Below are 17,031 nucleotides of genomic sequence, written 5' to 3' on the forward strand. Positions count from 1 at the left end.
CAAATCCATATAGCTCTTGCACGTTGGTTTGAAACATACCTTTATTTTCTTACGTTCAGTTTTAAAGAACAAATATCTCACTTCAGCTCATTTGTGCTTCTCTGTACAATAAATAAATTACAGTGATTATCTGGCAGACAATTTGTGGGAGGATAGATGACTCCTAATCAAAAAGAAGCACCTTTTGACTCATTGTTTTACCAGTGTTGCACTATAAGGTCTTCCCCACATGTGTAGGAGAAGTTTCCTAACTCATAAATGTGCTGCTGAAGATTTAGAGACTGATTACTGACTGATGATTATCTTAACTGTCTTTGCTTAGCAGCTTTAGGAAATAAACAAATGTTTTACCTTCTCTCTAAAGTATGTATTCTTGAGAGTAAAATTCAGTAACTGCTGCTTCAGTGACTGCTGCTTTACTTATTATTCTTAAAAATATTTTAATGCATCTTTTTTGCCATTTTTACATGACTGTTTCCTAATATTTTAACCCCTTTATCATCACTTTTAACTTCTTGTTGAAAATGACCATGGGGAAGTTTGTTTGTAAAAACTTTGCCCCCTTTTCCCCTGTCTGGGGATTCTTTGTGTACTAATTTGCAAACAATCATTATTTTATTTCCTTAAGGGAACATAGCTCCTACTCCAGATTTAAATCTATCAAAAATTAATGCAGTGTGTTTTCTGATAGGGAGTTTTCCATTAGGACTTGTTTTAGATAATCTCTTGCTATGCATCAAAAACTAATTGCATCAAGGATTTGTAAGAGTGCCTTCGATGAGATCTCTTACCTGGACAAGATTGGGGTGGAGGTAAAGTTCTGTGACGTAAGAAGACGATGCCTTATCCAGGGTTACAGCAAAGGTTCTTGATATGTATGTTTGAGTGATTATCATTTTGGCTTAGATGTGAAGTTAAGGACTGAGCCAAATAAAACCAAGATTAATGTTATTTGTGTGAGGGAGTTGGCAAGCATTGTATTTGTAGAGAGTAATATACGCTAATGCCAGGAAATTTATTCTGTTTCCAATTAGAAACCATAAAAAAAAAAAAGGTGATTAGGCCAAAGAAACGCAACTTTTGAGGGGAAAAGGTTGTATGGACCTATTCCTTAGAGCCTGCTAATCTTTTTGATGCTTTCTAGGTCTGTTCTGCAGATCTCTATGTAGTAGTTATTGTAGGTGTTTTGTTAAGGTAAAATTTTCAAAAGTGTTTAAGTTAGTAGCCAAAGTCCCAATTTCAAAAATGACGTAGGCTCCTGTTGACTTTTTCAATGGAATTTGACCTCTTAGGCTCCTGCTGACTTTCAGTGAGGCTTGTATTATTTTTGAAAATGGAACTTAGGCTCTTAAGTCACTTTGAAAATGTTACCCTCACTGTTATTTATGTCATCAGATGTTTTTGCCTCTCCTTCCACCCCCTTCTATTATCTGAACAATCATCAGGAAAATAGCCATACAGCTTTGCCAATGGCACTACATGATGAGGGCAAAGAGATTATTTGTTTGTGTATTTGTTTTTTGTAAATGATTGTTCATAGGCTTTTCTGTGTCACTTATCACTATAGTATCTGAGCATCTCTCAGACTTGAGGAGAAATAGTCTCAGGACACCCCTGTGAGATAAGTTAATATTATCTGTCTAGATACTTACATGGCTGTATCACTATAATGTCAGAATGCCTATTATCCTCATTTACAGTGACCTAGGGTATATCTATACTGATGGCAGCAAAGTCGCCACCGCCAGATCGATCTTTCTGGATCGACTGAGTGGTCAGTGTAGACCCACTCAATCATTCAGGAAGTCGACTGAGTAAAACCACCCCCTCAAGTAGCGTAGCGCTGCATCGACGGGAGCGCTGTTTCCATCAGCACAGTGCAGTGAAGACGGCACGTAGAAGGGAAGCACGGCAGTCGATGGGAGTTACACAAGCTACTCTGCGTAGTTTGCGTAACTCCCGTCGACTGCTGCTGAATCTCCAGGAAAGTGTAGACCAGGGCCTGGTTTTGCACAAGAAATTTGTGGCAGAGCTGTCACTGGATCACTTGACTCATAATTCAGTACATAAGGCACAGATCACCATAATGTTTCTGTCTTGGTCTCCTTTAGAGATGCTGTGATCCATGGTGAAACTGAAGGCTCCATGTCAAAGGAGAAAAACCCTGATTTAGTATTTAACAGATTACGTATGGGGTGCCTGCCACTGCACATTGCTGCTCCTTTTTGTCAAATTCTGTATTCAGTGCCAAACACTCTCCCTTCCATAGAATCTCATGATGCCTTCCACAATCCTCAATGCTGCCTTATTGTAAAGAGAATTCTGCATGTTCTAGCCAGCCCCCTGTGAGGAGACACTCATGTACTCCTTCTGCTGAGGGGACTTTCTCACGTGTACTTCCACCTGAGGACAGCTCCCATGCCCATATCCTATAAGGAATTATCTCCTTGTCCTCCCTAAGTCTCTTGTAGAAACGTCTCAAGTGCTTGTTCCATATGCATTATCCCTTAGTTCCCTGCCCTTTACCCTAGAAAGAGCAGCCCCCCAGCTCACCTGTAGGAAAAATCTGTATAACCTACAAGAAGATGATTTCTCTTCTCCCTCCTTCCAGTCTGTTCTTTTATATTCGGGCCCTATCCTGTCATGGTGATTCAGCCAAAACTCCCACGGTGTCTGATTTAATGATTTTGCTTTTCTGATGTAAACTCTCAACAATTAAAGTGAGTTGACACCAGATCTGTGTAGGCTGAAGGGAAATTTGTGTGGAATGAGATTGAGACTGGCTGTCTGCTGTCCTAGCCAGACCTTTGTGTTAAATGTGTGCAATATTCGTGCTGTGGTGAAAGACTGATTTGCTGCTACTTCAGGGCCCTGCAAGGGTGAAATTTCTAACTCTTTTAGGAACTGATTGTGTGTATTTTGTAGCTTCCTGTAATTTGACATGACACATTTGTAATACATTAATGTAAAAATAAACAAAACGTTACAACAAAAGTAACCTGGAATAGAAGAGGCACACTTTCAAAGTGGCATAAAGCCTCTTCCCTTGGCCCTTTTCCAGTTCCCATAGCCTTTAACTGTGACTTGTTGAAATGTCCCATTACAAGCACAGTAGCATATGAACTGCTAGGCATCCGAATAACATTTTCCCTGGACTTTTGATATGTCAGGATATTTAGTTTTATTACTCTCCTTATTCCCTGGAAATGAAACTGCTTTGGTGTTTATAAAGCAGAATCAGTCTCCTTAATAGTTTATGAATAAGTTACTGTTTAAATTTTTGCGTGGTGGGATTTACATGCATACCTTGGATGTAGACATGAAAACGATTAATGTGCATTTTGAACCCCACAATAATACCTTTTAGTCTGCCTTCCAACCTGTATATATGCAAATCATACAGTATTAACAGAATAAATGTCATCTAGTTTTTAAAAAAAAAGACTTCTCTTGAAAAATGGATGTTTTATAGGTTTGGGGTTATAATATTTCTCTTTCAAAACCCATGTCTCACTTTAAGTGTATCGAGTGCTTGTATGACTGAATTTAGCATCTAAATTGGACTTGGGCATACTTAATTACAGACAATTGGCTTTATATTTGTGCAGTTGAATGCACATTTTTATTGTACAGAGACCCAATGGGAATGTGGTTAAATAAAATACATGACAATCATTTTAAAAACAAACACAAAATGAAACAGCTTTGGCCTTGAAAGGCTTTCTTGGATGTCTTAGAAACTTGGGTCTGTGTTGCTATGGTAAAACAACACAGAGTAGTCTCTCCTTAGTAGTCCCATTGAAGTCAATGATTAAGGTGAGTAGGATTTGACTCTCATTGGTAAACAAAAGCTATGTTTACATTGCTGATGGCACCGCTAGCAGTGCAGGATCGATTTTTGCAGGTTCGATTGAGCAACGGTAAAGACTTGCTCAATTGAACCTGGAAGTCGACTCTGTAAATCCACCCTGGCAAGTAGCGTAGCACTGCGTCGATGGGAGGGCATTTCCTGTTGGTGCAGCGCAGTGGAGACGCCACAGTAAGTAGATGTTAGGAAGTCGACGGGAGATATTTGAATATCTACCGTCGACTGCTGCCGAAATCCGCGGGTCATTGTAGACCAGGCCAAAGTGTTTAAGAGCTGTTGTAACATAATGGGAGAGTATTGTGCTGTGGTATTTTGCCTTTTGAGGGTAACATAACCCCTTGGCTGTGACCATGGAAGGGAGACAGCATTAAAGAGAGCCTGTTGTGATAAGAAAAAGAGGAAGTGGAAGCTACTCTTCAGGCAGTGAAGGAAAAGGCTACACAGGGAAGATGATAGATGAATTTAAAGCAAAGCAAGGAACTACATGTGAAGGGGAGGATATAATTAAAGAAAAAGCTGGTACCATTTGGGGAAAGGGCTTAGCAGAACAGAAATTAAAAAAAAAATTAGGGCATTAAGGACCCAGTCGAAGAATATGTCCAGCTCCAATGCAATGCAAGTCCTGAATAGGAAACAGAAGCACCTCAGAATCTTTCTGTGGCCTCATGCAGACATATTTATTTGTGTGCTGGGCCTTAAAGGAAAAGGAGTAGTAGCTTAAAGAATTAGACAGAGAAGAAGAAAAGGAGATAGGAGTAAAGATGTAGGGAGAAAAGTTGTGAATGGGGATAAGATTCAATAGTCATTTACAAATACAGAAGCAGACCAAGTAAAATTGTGCTCAGATATTCAGGATGAAGAGCATTGCAGCCTCTGTCAGTGAGAACAGGAAGTCTCCTATGAGGAAGCCATCTTTAATAAGGACATCACCTGAAGCAGTGAACTTCTGAAATCTCTGAGAAGGCTTTAGTATTAAAACTGACTTTCTCACACAGTTTTTGTGCCAGCATAGAAGAAGGTAGTTTTGAAGACTCTCCTTTAGAAAACTGGAAGTTCTAGGGAAATTTGAGTTTTAAATTCTTATAAAGAAACAAATGTGAATTCAGCAAATGTAAAGGTACGGAAATTGATGAGAATTGTAGTGAACTGTCTTGTATGTCCGTTTACCACTTCCTTCTAACAGGATGGTACCAGATTCTCTCAGCTGTCTGCCGTAGACGGTTAGCAGATAACAGATTCTTCAAGAGGTAGTGAGAGTTGTGATTTTGAAGGAGGAGTCTCTAAGTTCTGTCCCTGCTGACCACGTGGTTCAGAACAGCCATGGTATTCAGCATAGAGACAGCCATCTAGCAACTTCATCTTTTTTTTATCATGGTGGGTTTTTTGTTTTTAACATTGTGTTTGCTACTTGTATGTTACATAGACTCAATGTTTCATATATCAAAAGAGACAAGTGTACTGAATGCTTCTAAGATGCAAATTAAAACTGCTCCATTATAGACTTCATCATTGTATGTGGTTTTTTCCCCTGAGCCTCTTTCTAGATTAATTAAAATGTAGAATAAATGGGTGGTTTTTTTTTCCTTGGTCAGGTGGTGTACACCTTCATGATTGCACCTTACTTATTGTTTTTGTCCCCTTAAACTTGGTTCTCCTCTGTGGTCATGAGGCATTTCTTCTTCATCATTAGGACCTTGGGCCTTGCTCAACAGGATCTCCTTTTCTGTGCCGCCTTCACTGAAAATCCTCAGGGGACTGGGCTCTAGATGCTCTTCCTTGGCTCTCTCTTATAGCTTGAAGGTTGTCTCACTTCTCTGGGATGATCTGCATGAAATCCTCACAAATAACCCAAGATTTTTTTTTAAGAGTAAGCAGAGACAATTGGATTCAAACAGTATGGATAACACACCCAGTTTTACACTCTGTGTAACCAGTCTAGGTGTATTCCCTTTGTGCCATGGTAGGAAAATAGCAGTACTTGCTTTTCTACAGAATGTTTTTTCTGTAGTCCACTTGATCTCTTTTTGGCAGCCAGTGTTGAAAATGCAAATTCTGCTCTTGAATGTATGTCTCTCATCCTCCTCTCTCACTCTTCCTCACTGGAATCCTTCAGTTATACTTTTGATTTGCCCTTCTGTGACCGTGCTCGCAAAAGTAGTTATCCAGGTGTACCCTTGAGGAGGGATGAGTCTCTTGGAAATGTCTGTTGTCTCAACTTCATTTAGAATTGTATCTGCTACTGTGACTGAACAGTTTAGTTTCCTGTTTTTCTGTACAGTTTTTCACATCTTAATTCAAAGCAGTCATCCCTCCCACTTAGTGGGCTGTTTGTTCTTTGTGCTATGCTAACCACCACACTTTCACATGTTAATTTTGCTGACAGTAGGTTTCAACCTGAAGCTGGATTCCTTTGTTTTGTGTTAGAGTTTAAACAGAAAGGACTCATCATTTAAAAAATTTTTTCTCAATGTTCATTCGGTTCTTATAGCAAATATGGATTATTGACAAACGCCCATCTGCCACGGACTTCCAAAAGGATTTGTGTGTATCATGCATATGTATATTTCATTTCTCCAAGTCTAGCCCATTACATGTTTGTGTATTGGTATTTTTCATTTCCATAAGGTCTTTAACTGTGCTGTTACACTCAAATTGCTTTAAAGCAGAAATCTGTGTAGGTGGGAAATTGGGTGTAGCTTAAATCAGATTCCTGAAATTTGAAGTCAGGTTATCAGTTTAAGGAGGGACCTAGGAGTTCGTTGTACATAACCCTCCTTTTTTATTTCTGTAAATCTGAGAGAGAGAGAGAGAGAGAGAGAGAGAGAGACATTATTTCTAACAAATCCTTCAGCTCTGAGAGCCCTTTTCTTAGTACAGCTCAGACTGATTTAGCCTTAATCTCCAGAATTCATGCTCTGTGAGCTGAGTACAGGTCTAGGGCTTTCTGTTGGATGCTCCTATGCTCCAATGGGACCCTGAAGTCTTTGTTGATCTGCAGATTGGGGCAGGGATACAACCTCTTGTATATTCCACTGGGGGAAATCAATGTGCCTCCCTGTACACCCCCTCCCCCCAAGAATGCCATGGAAAATGAATTAAAACTCATCGTTTGCACCCACCTACATTGGAAGTCTTTGTGGTAGAGAAAGAGTGGGGACCTTAAATAACAAGGACTAATGTAGCTTTATCTCTTTTCCCTCCCTGTGCACACTTCTGCTGCATGGCTCTGTATATTATAAAAATGTCATTGTTGGGTTGTACACTTACGTTAATGAAAGAATGATGTAATCAATGCTTAGAAATGTCTTGTTCATTGTATTATTGAATGTGCTCTGTTTAGCTGTTCTGCTTCTAGTTTCTCTCTTTTCCGGTTTTTCTTTTGTTCATTGTTGTTCGTGAAATGGTTATGTATAGCAAACTCAAGTTTGAGTGCTTATTCATAGCCTATTTGCAAGTATAACATCTTGCAGCACATTTTGATCTCTTATAACTAGCTTTGCCTAAAAATTTTATGAATTTACTGTCTCTGATCATTTGTCTTTGTAACTACACTAAAAAGTTGAGTCAGAAACCAAATACTTTTACTGAACAAACTTAGCTTTCTCTGTATCCAGAGAAGTAGCAGCAAGTGATTCCAGCTTCTCTATGACTTCTCCAGATGATCAAGATCTAGCATAAATTCTTCACGGTTTGCCTTTTGGCATTAAACCCACTTGATATGGGTCCTTTGTGGTCAAAATTGCTGTGTTAAGTGATTGTTCAACATTCTTGCCAACAATTTATTCTCTATTTAATAAAATCGAAAGGTTGGCCTTAACTTACCAGGGAGTTTAGGATCTCCCTTGGGTTTGAGGATTAATGATATGACTGCTACTTATAGTGTATGGGGGGATGACACTGGAATTCAAGACTTCATTAAATACTTCCAGTGGTTTCAAGACCAGTAATTTTTAAAAGCCTTATACAATTCTCCTGGGAAGCAGTTATCTTCTGGAGGTTTTCCTGCTTTAAGCTTTTGGTTGTCTCCACTACTTGGTTTATCCTTCTCCAGAAATATTCTCCTTAATTGGCAACTTTCTAGTTTCCAATTTTTGAGAAGGAATTCCTAAATAAATTGCTCCGGTTGGCTTTAGTTTTTAAGGAAGATCATTGGTAGCTTGGGACATTGCACAGGTTTGTTGTAATATTTCTTAGGATACAAATGCATGTAGCATGTTGTCACTTCAGACATGCAACACACACGATGTGTGAAGCCACCTCCTATCCACAATTAGGACAAGCCATTGATTCTGTAGTGAACAATGGAAGGAATAATATACCCATGCCAGAAATCTTACTTCCTTAAATATGATGGTTTATGGGAAACCATACCTTCTCAGTGCTCTGAGATCAGCACTGATGCAGAGGGGGATGCAGCACTAGTGATAGGCACTGACTGAAAGCAGATTTTACAATGGCCAAATCAAGGTCTAGATCAGGGGTGGCCAACCACTCAGAGACGAAGAGCCAAAAAATAGCTATTGATAATGCTAAGAACCACATTTTCCTTACCCTCCGCCGACAATTTGCACTGATCCCTCATTTTCGGCGGCAGCTTATCAATTTCACTTCTCGATTGACAAGCTACCCTCCTCTCTTACCCTTCCGGGACAGGACAATTCGCACTAATCGGTCAATTTTGGGGACAGCTTGTCAATTTCACTTTCCCTCTCCCCAGCTGCTTGTCAATTTCAGTGCAAAGAGCAGCATGCAAAGAGCCATGTGCGGCTTGCGAGCCGCATTCAGAGGAGCAGAGATCAGCGTGCGGCTCGCGAGCCGTGGGTTGGCCACCCCATGTCTAGATTGTCTCAGTGACCTATGTGAAAGGAGCCTTCTGTGAGCAAATGTAAGATGTACTTTGTTCTGTACAGAAGGTGGGGGGCAATAGTCATAGATCCTAAGGCCAGAAGGGACCATTGTGATGATCTAGACTGACCTCCTGTGTAGCATAGGCCATAGAATTTCCCCAAAATAATTTCTAGAGCATATATTTTAGAAAAACATCCAATCTAGATTTAAAAATTGTCAGTGATGAAGGATCCACCACGATCCCTGTAAATTCCATTGATTAATGACTCTCCCTGTTAAAGTTTTTTGCCTTATTTCCAGTCTGAATTTGTCTAGCTTCAGCTTCCAGCCAATGGAACTTCTGCTGTACTGTCTTCTTCCTCTCCTCCTTCTCCATTCTAGGGGACCCTGCAGATAGGTCTCTTCATTGTCAACATCTAGTGAGGGGAAAGGGTGGGAACTTAAGAATGGGGCTATTGGGCTATGTGCTGCATTGTTTGCCTGTCAACAGTCCTTCAGTTATTAGACTACAGCTCTCAGTGCAGCTCCCTTTGCATTGAGGGAACTCTCCTTTCCCCTATCAAGGAGGGATCTATGGGACAGCTGTGACCAGTGGAGGCCCTACTAGCTCTGTAGGAAAGGGAATGGAGGGGTTGTTTGGGGTCCACTCCAAAGTCAGAGTGGCAGAATGGGACCTCTGCATTGATGACTCTTGCCTAGAGAGTAACTGCAGCTCCTTTTATAGGGGCAAACCCTGTCCCTTCAGAATGAGTTTGGAGAAGCTCAGCAAGGAGGTTTTTGGAGTCTTCCTCCCACTTGCAGAATCTCTGTTGGAAGGGGGGGATGTAGGATCATGTTTGCCCTTCATAGGCTGCCAGTGTTCATAGAACTATCCATAATTACATTATGATCAGGGGGCAGATCACGTGGTAGGGTGCCTGAGTTAGCTTGATACTGTTTTGAATCTATTTAAAGTGAGCAAGTACATTTTTAAGTGGTGTTAATCTCGCCTCAGTTGGAATTCTCTCTCTGCTCAGCTCCATTCTATTACCTTGCTTGTGATGTTTATTTTGAAGAGCTTACACTGTTTTGTAGTAATGGATCTGTGGTTGCTTAGGCATCTTTTGTCATTTTCTGTTTAAGAAGGCTGGTAGTGAAATAAAATATATTTGCTTTATTTGATTGAATATGAAAGCAACTCCCTTTTTGCTGACTTCAGATTCTCATTCTAGGCAGCTAGCTGCCTGAAAGAGAGCCAGTGTAGGGTAGGGATATTGCACTTTTTCTCATAAAAGTATATTGTTAGTTGTAGGTTTAGAGTTTTTTTTTCTTTTTTGGGGTTATTTTTAATTCTAACATGTTTTAGTTTCAGGATCTTTCAAATGGTTTTCAAGTTTGTGGTGTCAAGAAAGGCATGTCAGAGTTACTGTGTTACTTATAAACAAAGCTGTATGTATGTGGAAGTTTCTCATGATATTCTTAAGGTTGGGTAATATATCTTCTGACTTCAGCGACCCAAAGAAATTTGCATACTTAAAATAAAATTTATCTGAGATCATATGTGCTGCTTCTGGGCTTCTGCAGGTCTCCAATACTAGTAGCTATGTCCCAGAATGCATTCCGGGATGTCCGTTTGGAACAGGACACAGCTGGTGTGATTATTTTGGGAGGATGGACAAATTAGAAAAATGAGAGGGGGAAAAGATTAGTTATGTGCTACGTGTTCCTTTTGCTACTTAGGGTATTCAGTAATGTAAAATACACTTCTGTAATACTCCTTTAAGAAATATTTCTATTTTGCTAGATACAACACAAAAAAGATAATTTTAAATAGAGGAGGACATTTCTATAAGACATATTACTATTAAAATGTATTTTTTTTTCTCTCAGTAGGCAAAAGTCTAGAAGACTTGATTTCAAAGCATATACCACTAATTTCAAAGGAAATACATCTACATGAAGAGCTACAAAAGGAATTGATTTGAGAAGACCCAGTGTTGTAAAAATGACTTCAAGTTGTGTGATTCCAGTGTTTGCTTTGATGATTTTGTGTTTAGCAGTTGCAGGTAGGTGACATTATGTAAATCATGTGTTTTATTGTAACTCGTCTGCATTTGAAATTATTGATCAAAAACAGATGTTCATGCTAGAAGAATTTAGGTCAGCTAAGGCTTATGTAGAATCTAATTGCAGATATAAAGCAATAGTGTATGATTGTGATAGTACTTTCTGGTATGACTGTATGATGATGAGTATGGTTAAGATTTTGTCACTGTTAGTTTTAATAAGAGTCACGGACAGGTCACGGGCAATACACAAAAATTAACGGAAGCCGTGACCTGTCTGTGACTTCTACTAAAAATAATGGGGTGCGGGGCTGAGCAAATCCCCGAGGGGGGAGGATGAGAGCTCTAGTCCCACTGCAGGAGGGGAAGGGTGCAGCAATCACGGGGAGTGGCTCTGGGTCCCCTTCCGAGCGCTGCGGCTCCCTGCTCCGGGGTACCCCAGGATGACTTGGGGCTCTGGAATATACTCCAGCTGTGTGTGATGTCTCTGGGATCTGCCACTGAGGCTGGAGGCTGTGGGGTATCCCTGCAGCCTGAGGTGGGTCAGGGCTGCGGGGTCCCTGGTGGAGACTGGGAGCTATAGGGTGCCCTAAGGCGGCAGGAGCTGTGGGAGCCAATGGGGCTCTGGGGTCCCCCCACCACCCGCCGGGGCTTAGGGCTCTGGGGTCCCCTCACTCATGGCTACAGAGCTGCCCATGGCAGCTAAGAGCTCCAGGGTCCCTGCAGTCCCCAGAAGCTGACGGCTTCTGCTCCATTCCCCAGAGCACAGGGTGGAAGCTGAAGAGGATAATTTCATGGGGGTCTTTGGAAGTCACAGAATCCGTGACCTCTGTGACAAAATCTTATCCTTACTGATGAGAAATAACACTGCTTCTATAATGGAGCTCTGCTACTTATGGTTGCTGTTAGAATCTTTAAAATTATTTTCAAATAGTTAATATTCACTGGCATGCATTCTGTTAAAATGTTATCTGTGTAGTATTTCTAAGTTGCCTTACTGATTTACTATGTCAGTGCCAATATTTATGATCATCCCTTTGATTTTGGGCTTGAAAAAGTTATCTTGCCCAGGACCTGTAGGAATCTGTGTGGTGAGCACCATCAACTTCTGCAGAATCTAAACTTTCATTTAAAAAAGAATTAAGTTTCTGATCTTCTGGGTTATGAAGAAATCCTTCCAAACGTGGACTAGATATAAACAGTGGATTGATGGCTTCTGAAGTCTGCAAAGAGACCGCTCCAGTGCTGCTGCCATTATTAGCAAATGTTTTCACTGGTTGTTAACCTGGTTGATTGACACCTGGGTCTGAGCAGCCAGGTTAGCCTAGTGCAGCCCTGCATACATTACTGTGTCCTCACTCTTTCTGCACTTGCCCATCTGTTTTTGGGGGCATGTCCCAAGGCTCTTTGTACTGCGATGTTCTAGGATTCTTTCCCAGTCAATTGCAGGAGAACTGCAGGTCTCTTCTTTGGGGGGATTATGGAAAGGGCATTGGAGGACTAGCAACACTCGAGTAATTGTTTTTGCTTATGTCCTGACTGCAAAGTTTGCTGGTTCCAGCCTGAGTTGAAACAGAGTCCAGTCTCTAACAGAGGCCCTCAGCCATTTAAGATAGTCCAGGTTTAAAGCACCTTCAAATCTGGTTAGAGGTATTTTGGTGTTGATGATGGGGAGAGGTTGGGCTAAAACCCAGTGAAAACACACCCTTATGAGAAGTGGGGGTTTGGCAGCTGTGCTCTTAGGGCAGCCACCTTTGCTGGTATCCCAGGATGAGAGGGAAGGTGGTCAGTCAGCAAGTACATGTGTGGGAGGATCCTGCCAAAACTACCTTGTCGCCCTACTAGAGTGTCTGTGGGAAGGGTACTCTTGCCCCTTGAAAAAAGGATTTAATGTGGGAACTGAGAATAAAATGGATTGGTGGGATGGGGGAAAGTGGGGGCTGTTAAGACGGGCAGGACTTGGGTTACGGTTGGTGTTGGCAGGTCTCCCGGTGGAATTGGGGGATGGGGGGGGAGGGTGTGTGTGTGTGTGTGTGTGTGTGTGTGTGTGTGTGTGTGTGTGTGTGTGTGTGTGTGTGTGTGTGTGTGTGTGTGTGTGTGTGTGTGTGTGTGTGTGTGTGTGTGTGTGTGAGAAAATATCCTTGGGCTATTAGGTAATTTTTCAAGTCCTGCCTATAGGGTTTCTGGGATTATATCTGGATGTAATGTTTCCAGGATTAGGACCTATATTTGGTATGAAGAACACTTGTAGATTATTTTACAGACTGATTGTAAAGACATTTAATGGTGACCATTGTATTAAAGTTAATGGGAGTTGTATAGACAAGGGAAAAAACAGCGAGAGTCCTATAACACCTTAAAGACTAACAAATTTCTGTGGGCATAAGACTGGGTCTGAATAGGGACTTGGAATGGTTATCTCATTACAAGAAGTAATTGTCACTGTTCACACATTCTCACCTTCTAATCAATGGTTGTGAACAGGTCTCATCTACTCTAACTGAATTGACTTTGTTGGCACTTGACCTCCCCATTGTGTTTTTTTTACCCTTGGGGGTGGGTGGGTGGGTGTGTGTGTGTGTACGTACACAATCTGTGATTTCAACTTCATGTATCTGGCGAAGTGGGTTGCAGCCCACAAAAGCTTATGCCCACAGAAATTTGTTAGTCTTTAAGGTGCTACCGGACTCTCATTGTTTTTGCTGTATACAGACTAACACGGTTACCCCTTTGGAACTTTTCACCATAGACAAGGGAGATACATTCTTATTTATAGGGATTTGATCTATCCCATCTTTTGTCCCATGTAAATACTTTTAAACTAGTGTGTTATAACATTTCCTAAACACAGCATTGAAAAGATCTGCAGGTTCAAGACTCTCTATAAACACACACGCACATTAACATGCATTTTCTGCATGTAATATTCTGAAAAGTGCACTAAATTTAGGTATGTTTGTTAGTCATCTCTCCTTAGTTGGGGCACCCTTCGCTTTGTGTCCTCCTAACATGCAAGAACATTGTCCAAAACTGTTCAAGGGGAATGGCGAACTGAGATGCAGCCAGTCAAAATGAGGTAGTGGGGAGACTGGACAGTGGACAGATGGCTTGTTTAAATCTGGGATGTCCTCATTGTGGAAAAGATTACCAATTTTGGAAGAGACATGTCTGAGCAATAAAGTACATTGCAATCTGGCTTTCTTTCATCAATTGAATGGAAAATAATGCTGTTTCAAGAATGCCCTCAGACCTTGAGGGACTTTCTCCAGGGCTGTCTTACACAGTTGGCATTCAGTCAATACTAGTAACTCTGATTATGTAATAGTACTTGATGCTAAGATTCTGGAATGAGCTTATTGTGTTGTAAGTAATCTTACTGTTGATTCTGGACCTCCAACACTTACAACAATATGGGATGTTTCTGTCTGTCTGTCTGTGAGTGTTTGTGTGTGGAGATGAGGGTATGAATACCAGTATGGGATGGGAAAAGAGGATAACTACTCAGTAGAGGAAATCATAACTATTCTAAAAACAAAGAGACCTATTTGAGGAAAAAAGTGCCAGTATGTAAATCTGACTTGTTGATTTTATTTCTTCTTAATGACATTGGCAGTGCATTTCATGCCCTTCTGACAAAGGGGCAATTTACTAATCCAAGCATAACCCTAACCCTAATATTGATATTAACTAAGAGCAGCGCATCAAATGTAGTGATCTCACACTCAACATCATTATTAAAAAGTCATTCACACCTCATAGAAACCTTGGAATGTCTGTCCAACTTAAACTTCTTTTATCAATTTACTTTTTCTTGTTTTTCTTTGCTTTTTATGATATTTTCATGAAAACAACATTGCTGTTGCCCAGGAATTTATCAGCTGCTTTCTTCTCACTCAGAGCCTAATGCTTCCCTCCACTTGCACTGACTGAAGGGAGCAAAAGTGGGTGAATCTGAAGTGGGAGAGTGGGTAGGAATGTGGAGTGGGGAGACTAGTAAGGGTTTTGTGGGATCTAGCTGTTTTTCTTCTGTCGAACTGTCCTGCAGCGGCTCAAGAGCATGAATACCCACCTCATGGCAGACTGTTGAGAAACAGGGCACTAACCCCAAAGTGGCTGAGAGTTGTATACTTAGATTTCACCAACCAGTTATCAAGTGTAAAGTCCTCTGGCACTAGTAGCCTAACCATGGAGTCATAGGCAGTTCCCTTGGATCTATCCTGTTACCAAGGCAAGCTTACCTTTGTGGTAGTTAGTCCTTTACACCAAAAATCATAACAATATTCAGGTTACTCCCAGTCCCAAAGGATAGTCACTTTACCCAGGTCAGTTGCGCCTTAGGTATGAAACCAAAACAATGGTTGTAGCCAGTCCCATAAAAAACTATCTAAAGATTTATTCACTAGAAAAAGGAAATAAGGGTGGGTTATGAGGTTAAAGCAAATGAGGTAGTCTCATTTTCCAAAGGTAATGTGGTGTAATATAATATACATCTCCATATGTCCCTCAGGGCTAACCCAGGCTGAACACTGGGCAGCTCTTACTTACCTAGAAAACCTTTCCCTTGAGAGTCCAAGCAGCATAGAAATAGTTTCTCCTTGCCTGGGTTTTTTATTTCCTTTCCCCCTTCTCCAAGCTGCCAATTCAGTTGACCGGAGAAATTCATTTGCACATCTCCTCTTTATGGGGGGGAGTGGGGGAGAGCAATCAACAATCTTTTGTCCTCTTAGGTGTTCCATAATAGTTCATCTAGTGTGGTGGGCCTTCTCTGTGGGGCATGACATAACACCTTTTGTTGCAGGCCAGCATTTCATACTAATTTACTTTCTGTATCCTGTCTGCTGTTTTCCATAGCTGCAGAGGCTTATGATGCAAATGGTCAAATATTATCTTACAGTACAGGATACAGAGGTGGTAAGTGAGATTAATGCATGCAGCAGCTCACAAGCATTCCATAAGTGTAAACATGTTCTTAGGACTCTAGTATCTAGTTTAACAATCACACAAATGAGCCAGACTGTTCCAGTTATGTATTTGTCAGTGTTCAGTTGAGGGATGGGGACCTAGGCATATGCTGACACCCTCCTGCAGCCTTTTCTGCCTTAAGTCATATCTTCCTTAAAATCATTATCTGTCTATGCCCAGATAACTTCCAAAGCAACGAATTTTCATGTCACTTAGAGGATTTTGATTTCAGGTTAGAGATGAGAACCTGAGCAGATGCACTCTTATGAAACAAAGATAATGTTTACAGTCAATGATCCCTTAATAAATAAATTAAATTAATTAATTAATCATTAAAATTAAGGGAAAAGACCTATAGAAGTAGACTTTATTTTAAAATAGTTTTCTAAGGGGTTTTCCATGGACAGCACTGAGCCTTCAGATCTATAATATCAGATAACAATAGTTGTGTTTTTTAAACACAAGGATATAGTATTATGGTGTTTGTAGGAGAAGCTCTGTAGGCAAGGCTGAGAAGGGTTTTCTACAGGTACGTGCCCAAAGGAACAACATGGCAGAGAAGCATAATGTATCTCAGCTATGAGACTGTTAGTGGTAAAGACTGGCTTTTAAAATCAGTGGGAATTCCGTACTGAGAGAGTTTTCAGGCTTGGGTCATTTATGTGCAATTCTTCCTGATAGCAGATATATAAATAAGAAATATATCGGTAAAAGTATTTCACTTTGTCTGTGTGGTGAAGGGTAAGTGAGGCAGGGGGCAGCACGCCACCTCCCTAAGGAGATAGCTGGAACATACTGAATCTTTCACCAACTAGACTCCTTTTCTCTGACCCGTTAGTGTTCTTAAATGGCAAAGTTGCAGTAGAAGGGGACATCTCTTTGTGACGCCCATGAGGCCTAACTGGACTTCTGTGCTGCCATTGCTGACATGTTCTCTTATTTTCAGCAGTGTTGCATTTTGGATATGGGTAAAATGAGGCACCTCTAGACTGACTCTCTGTTTAAATGAGTGCTGATTTTTCCCCTTCTTGTCTCTAAAGAGTACCAGTGTTAATTGAGCCTCAGATGTCATGAGGGTTAATAACATAAAAAGATAAATGAGAAGGATGTCATGGTATGCAAGAGAATCAATCAGATCTAAGGTATAAAACTGCATGTGATGATCCCTGTGTTGATTTTTTCTATCTCATATATAGGTATATGAATTTGATCCATTTAATATCCAAGAGGGTATATACTCATTCCTAGATCCCTTTTTACTACCCAGATGTCTGTGTATGCTAGCCAAAATCACACCTTACTTCTAGT

General features: G+C 40.8%; 1 protein-coding gene across 5 annotated transcripts in view; it reads left to right on the forward strand.

The window, feature by feature from the left end:
- The window catches only part of TGFBR3 (transforming growth factor beta receptor 3), a 164,018-nt gene that overhangs the window by 11,353 nt on the left and 135,634 nt on the right, over positions 1 to 17,031 (forward strand). For 4 of the 5 annotated variants that reach the window (XM_067538487.1, XM_067538489.1, XM_067538490.1 and 1 more), the window contains exon 2: positions 10,586 to 10,761. In XM_067538487.1, coding sequence (XP_067394588.1) covers positions 10,701 to 10,761 — 61 coding nt within the window. In that variant the 5' untranslated portion in view covers positions 10,586 to 10,700. The remainder of the gene's footprint in view (positions 1 to 10,585; positions 10,762 to 17,031) is intronic. The other variant, XM_067538488.1, reaches the window with a different exon arrangement.

The sequence above is a fragment of the Emydura macquarii genome, unplaced genomic scaffold, assembly GCF_026122565.2.
Source record: "Emydura macquarii macquarii isolate MOO-44397 ecotype Brisbane River unplaced genomic scaffold, CSIRO-AGI_Emac_v2 contig_480, whole genome shotgun sequence".
Taxonomy (NCBI): domain Eukaryota; kingdom Metazoa; phylum Chordata; order Testudines; family Chelidae; genus Emydura; species Emydura macquarii.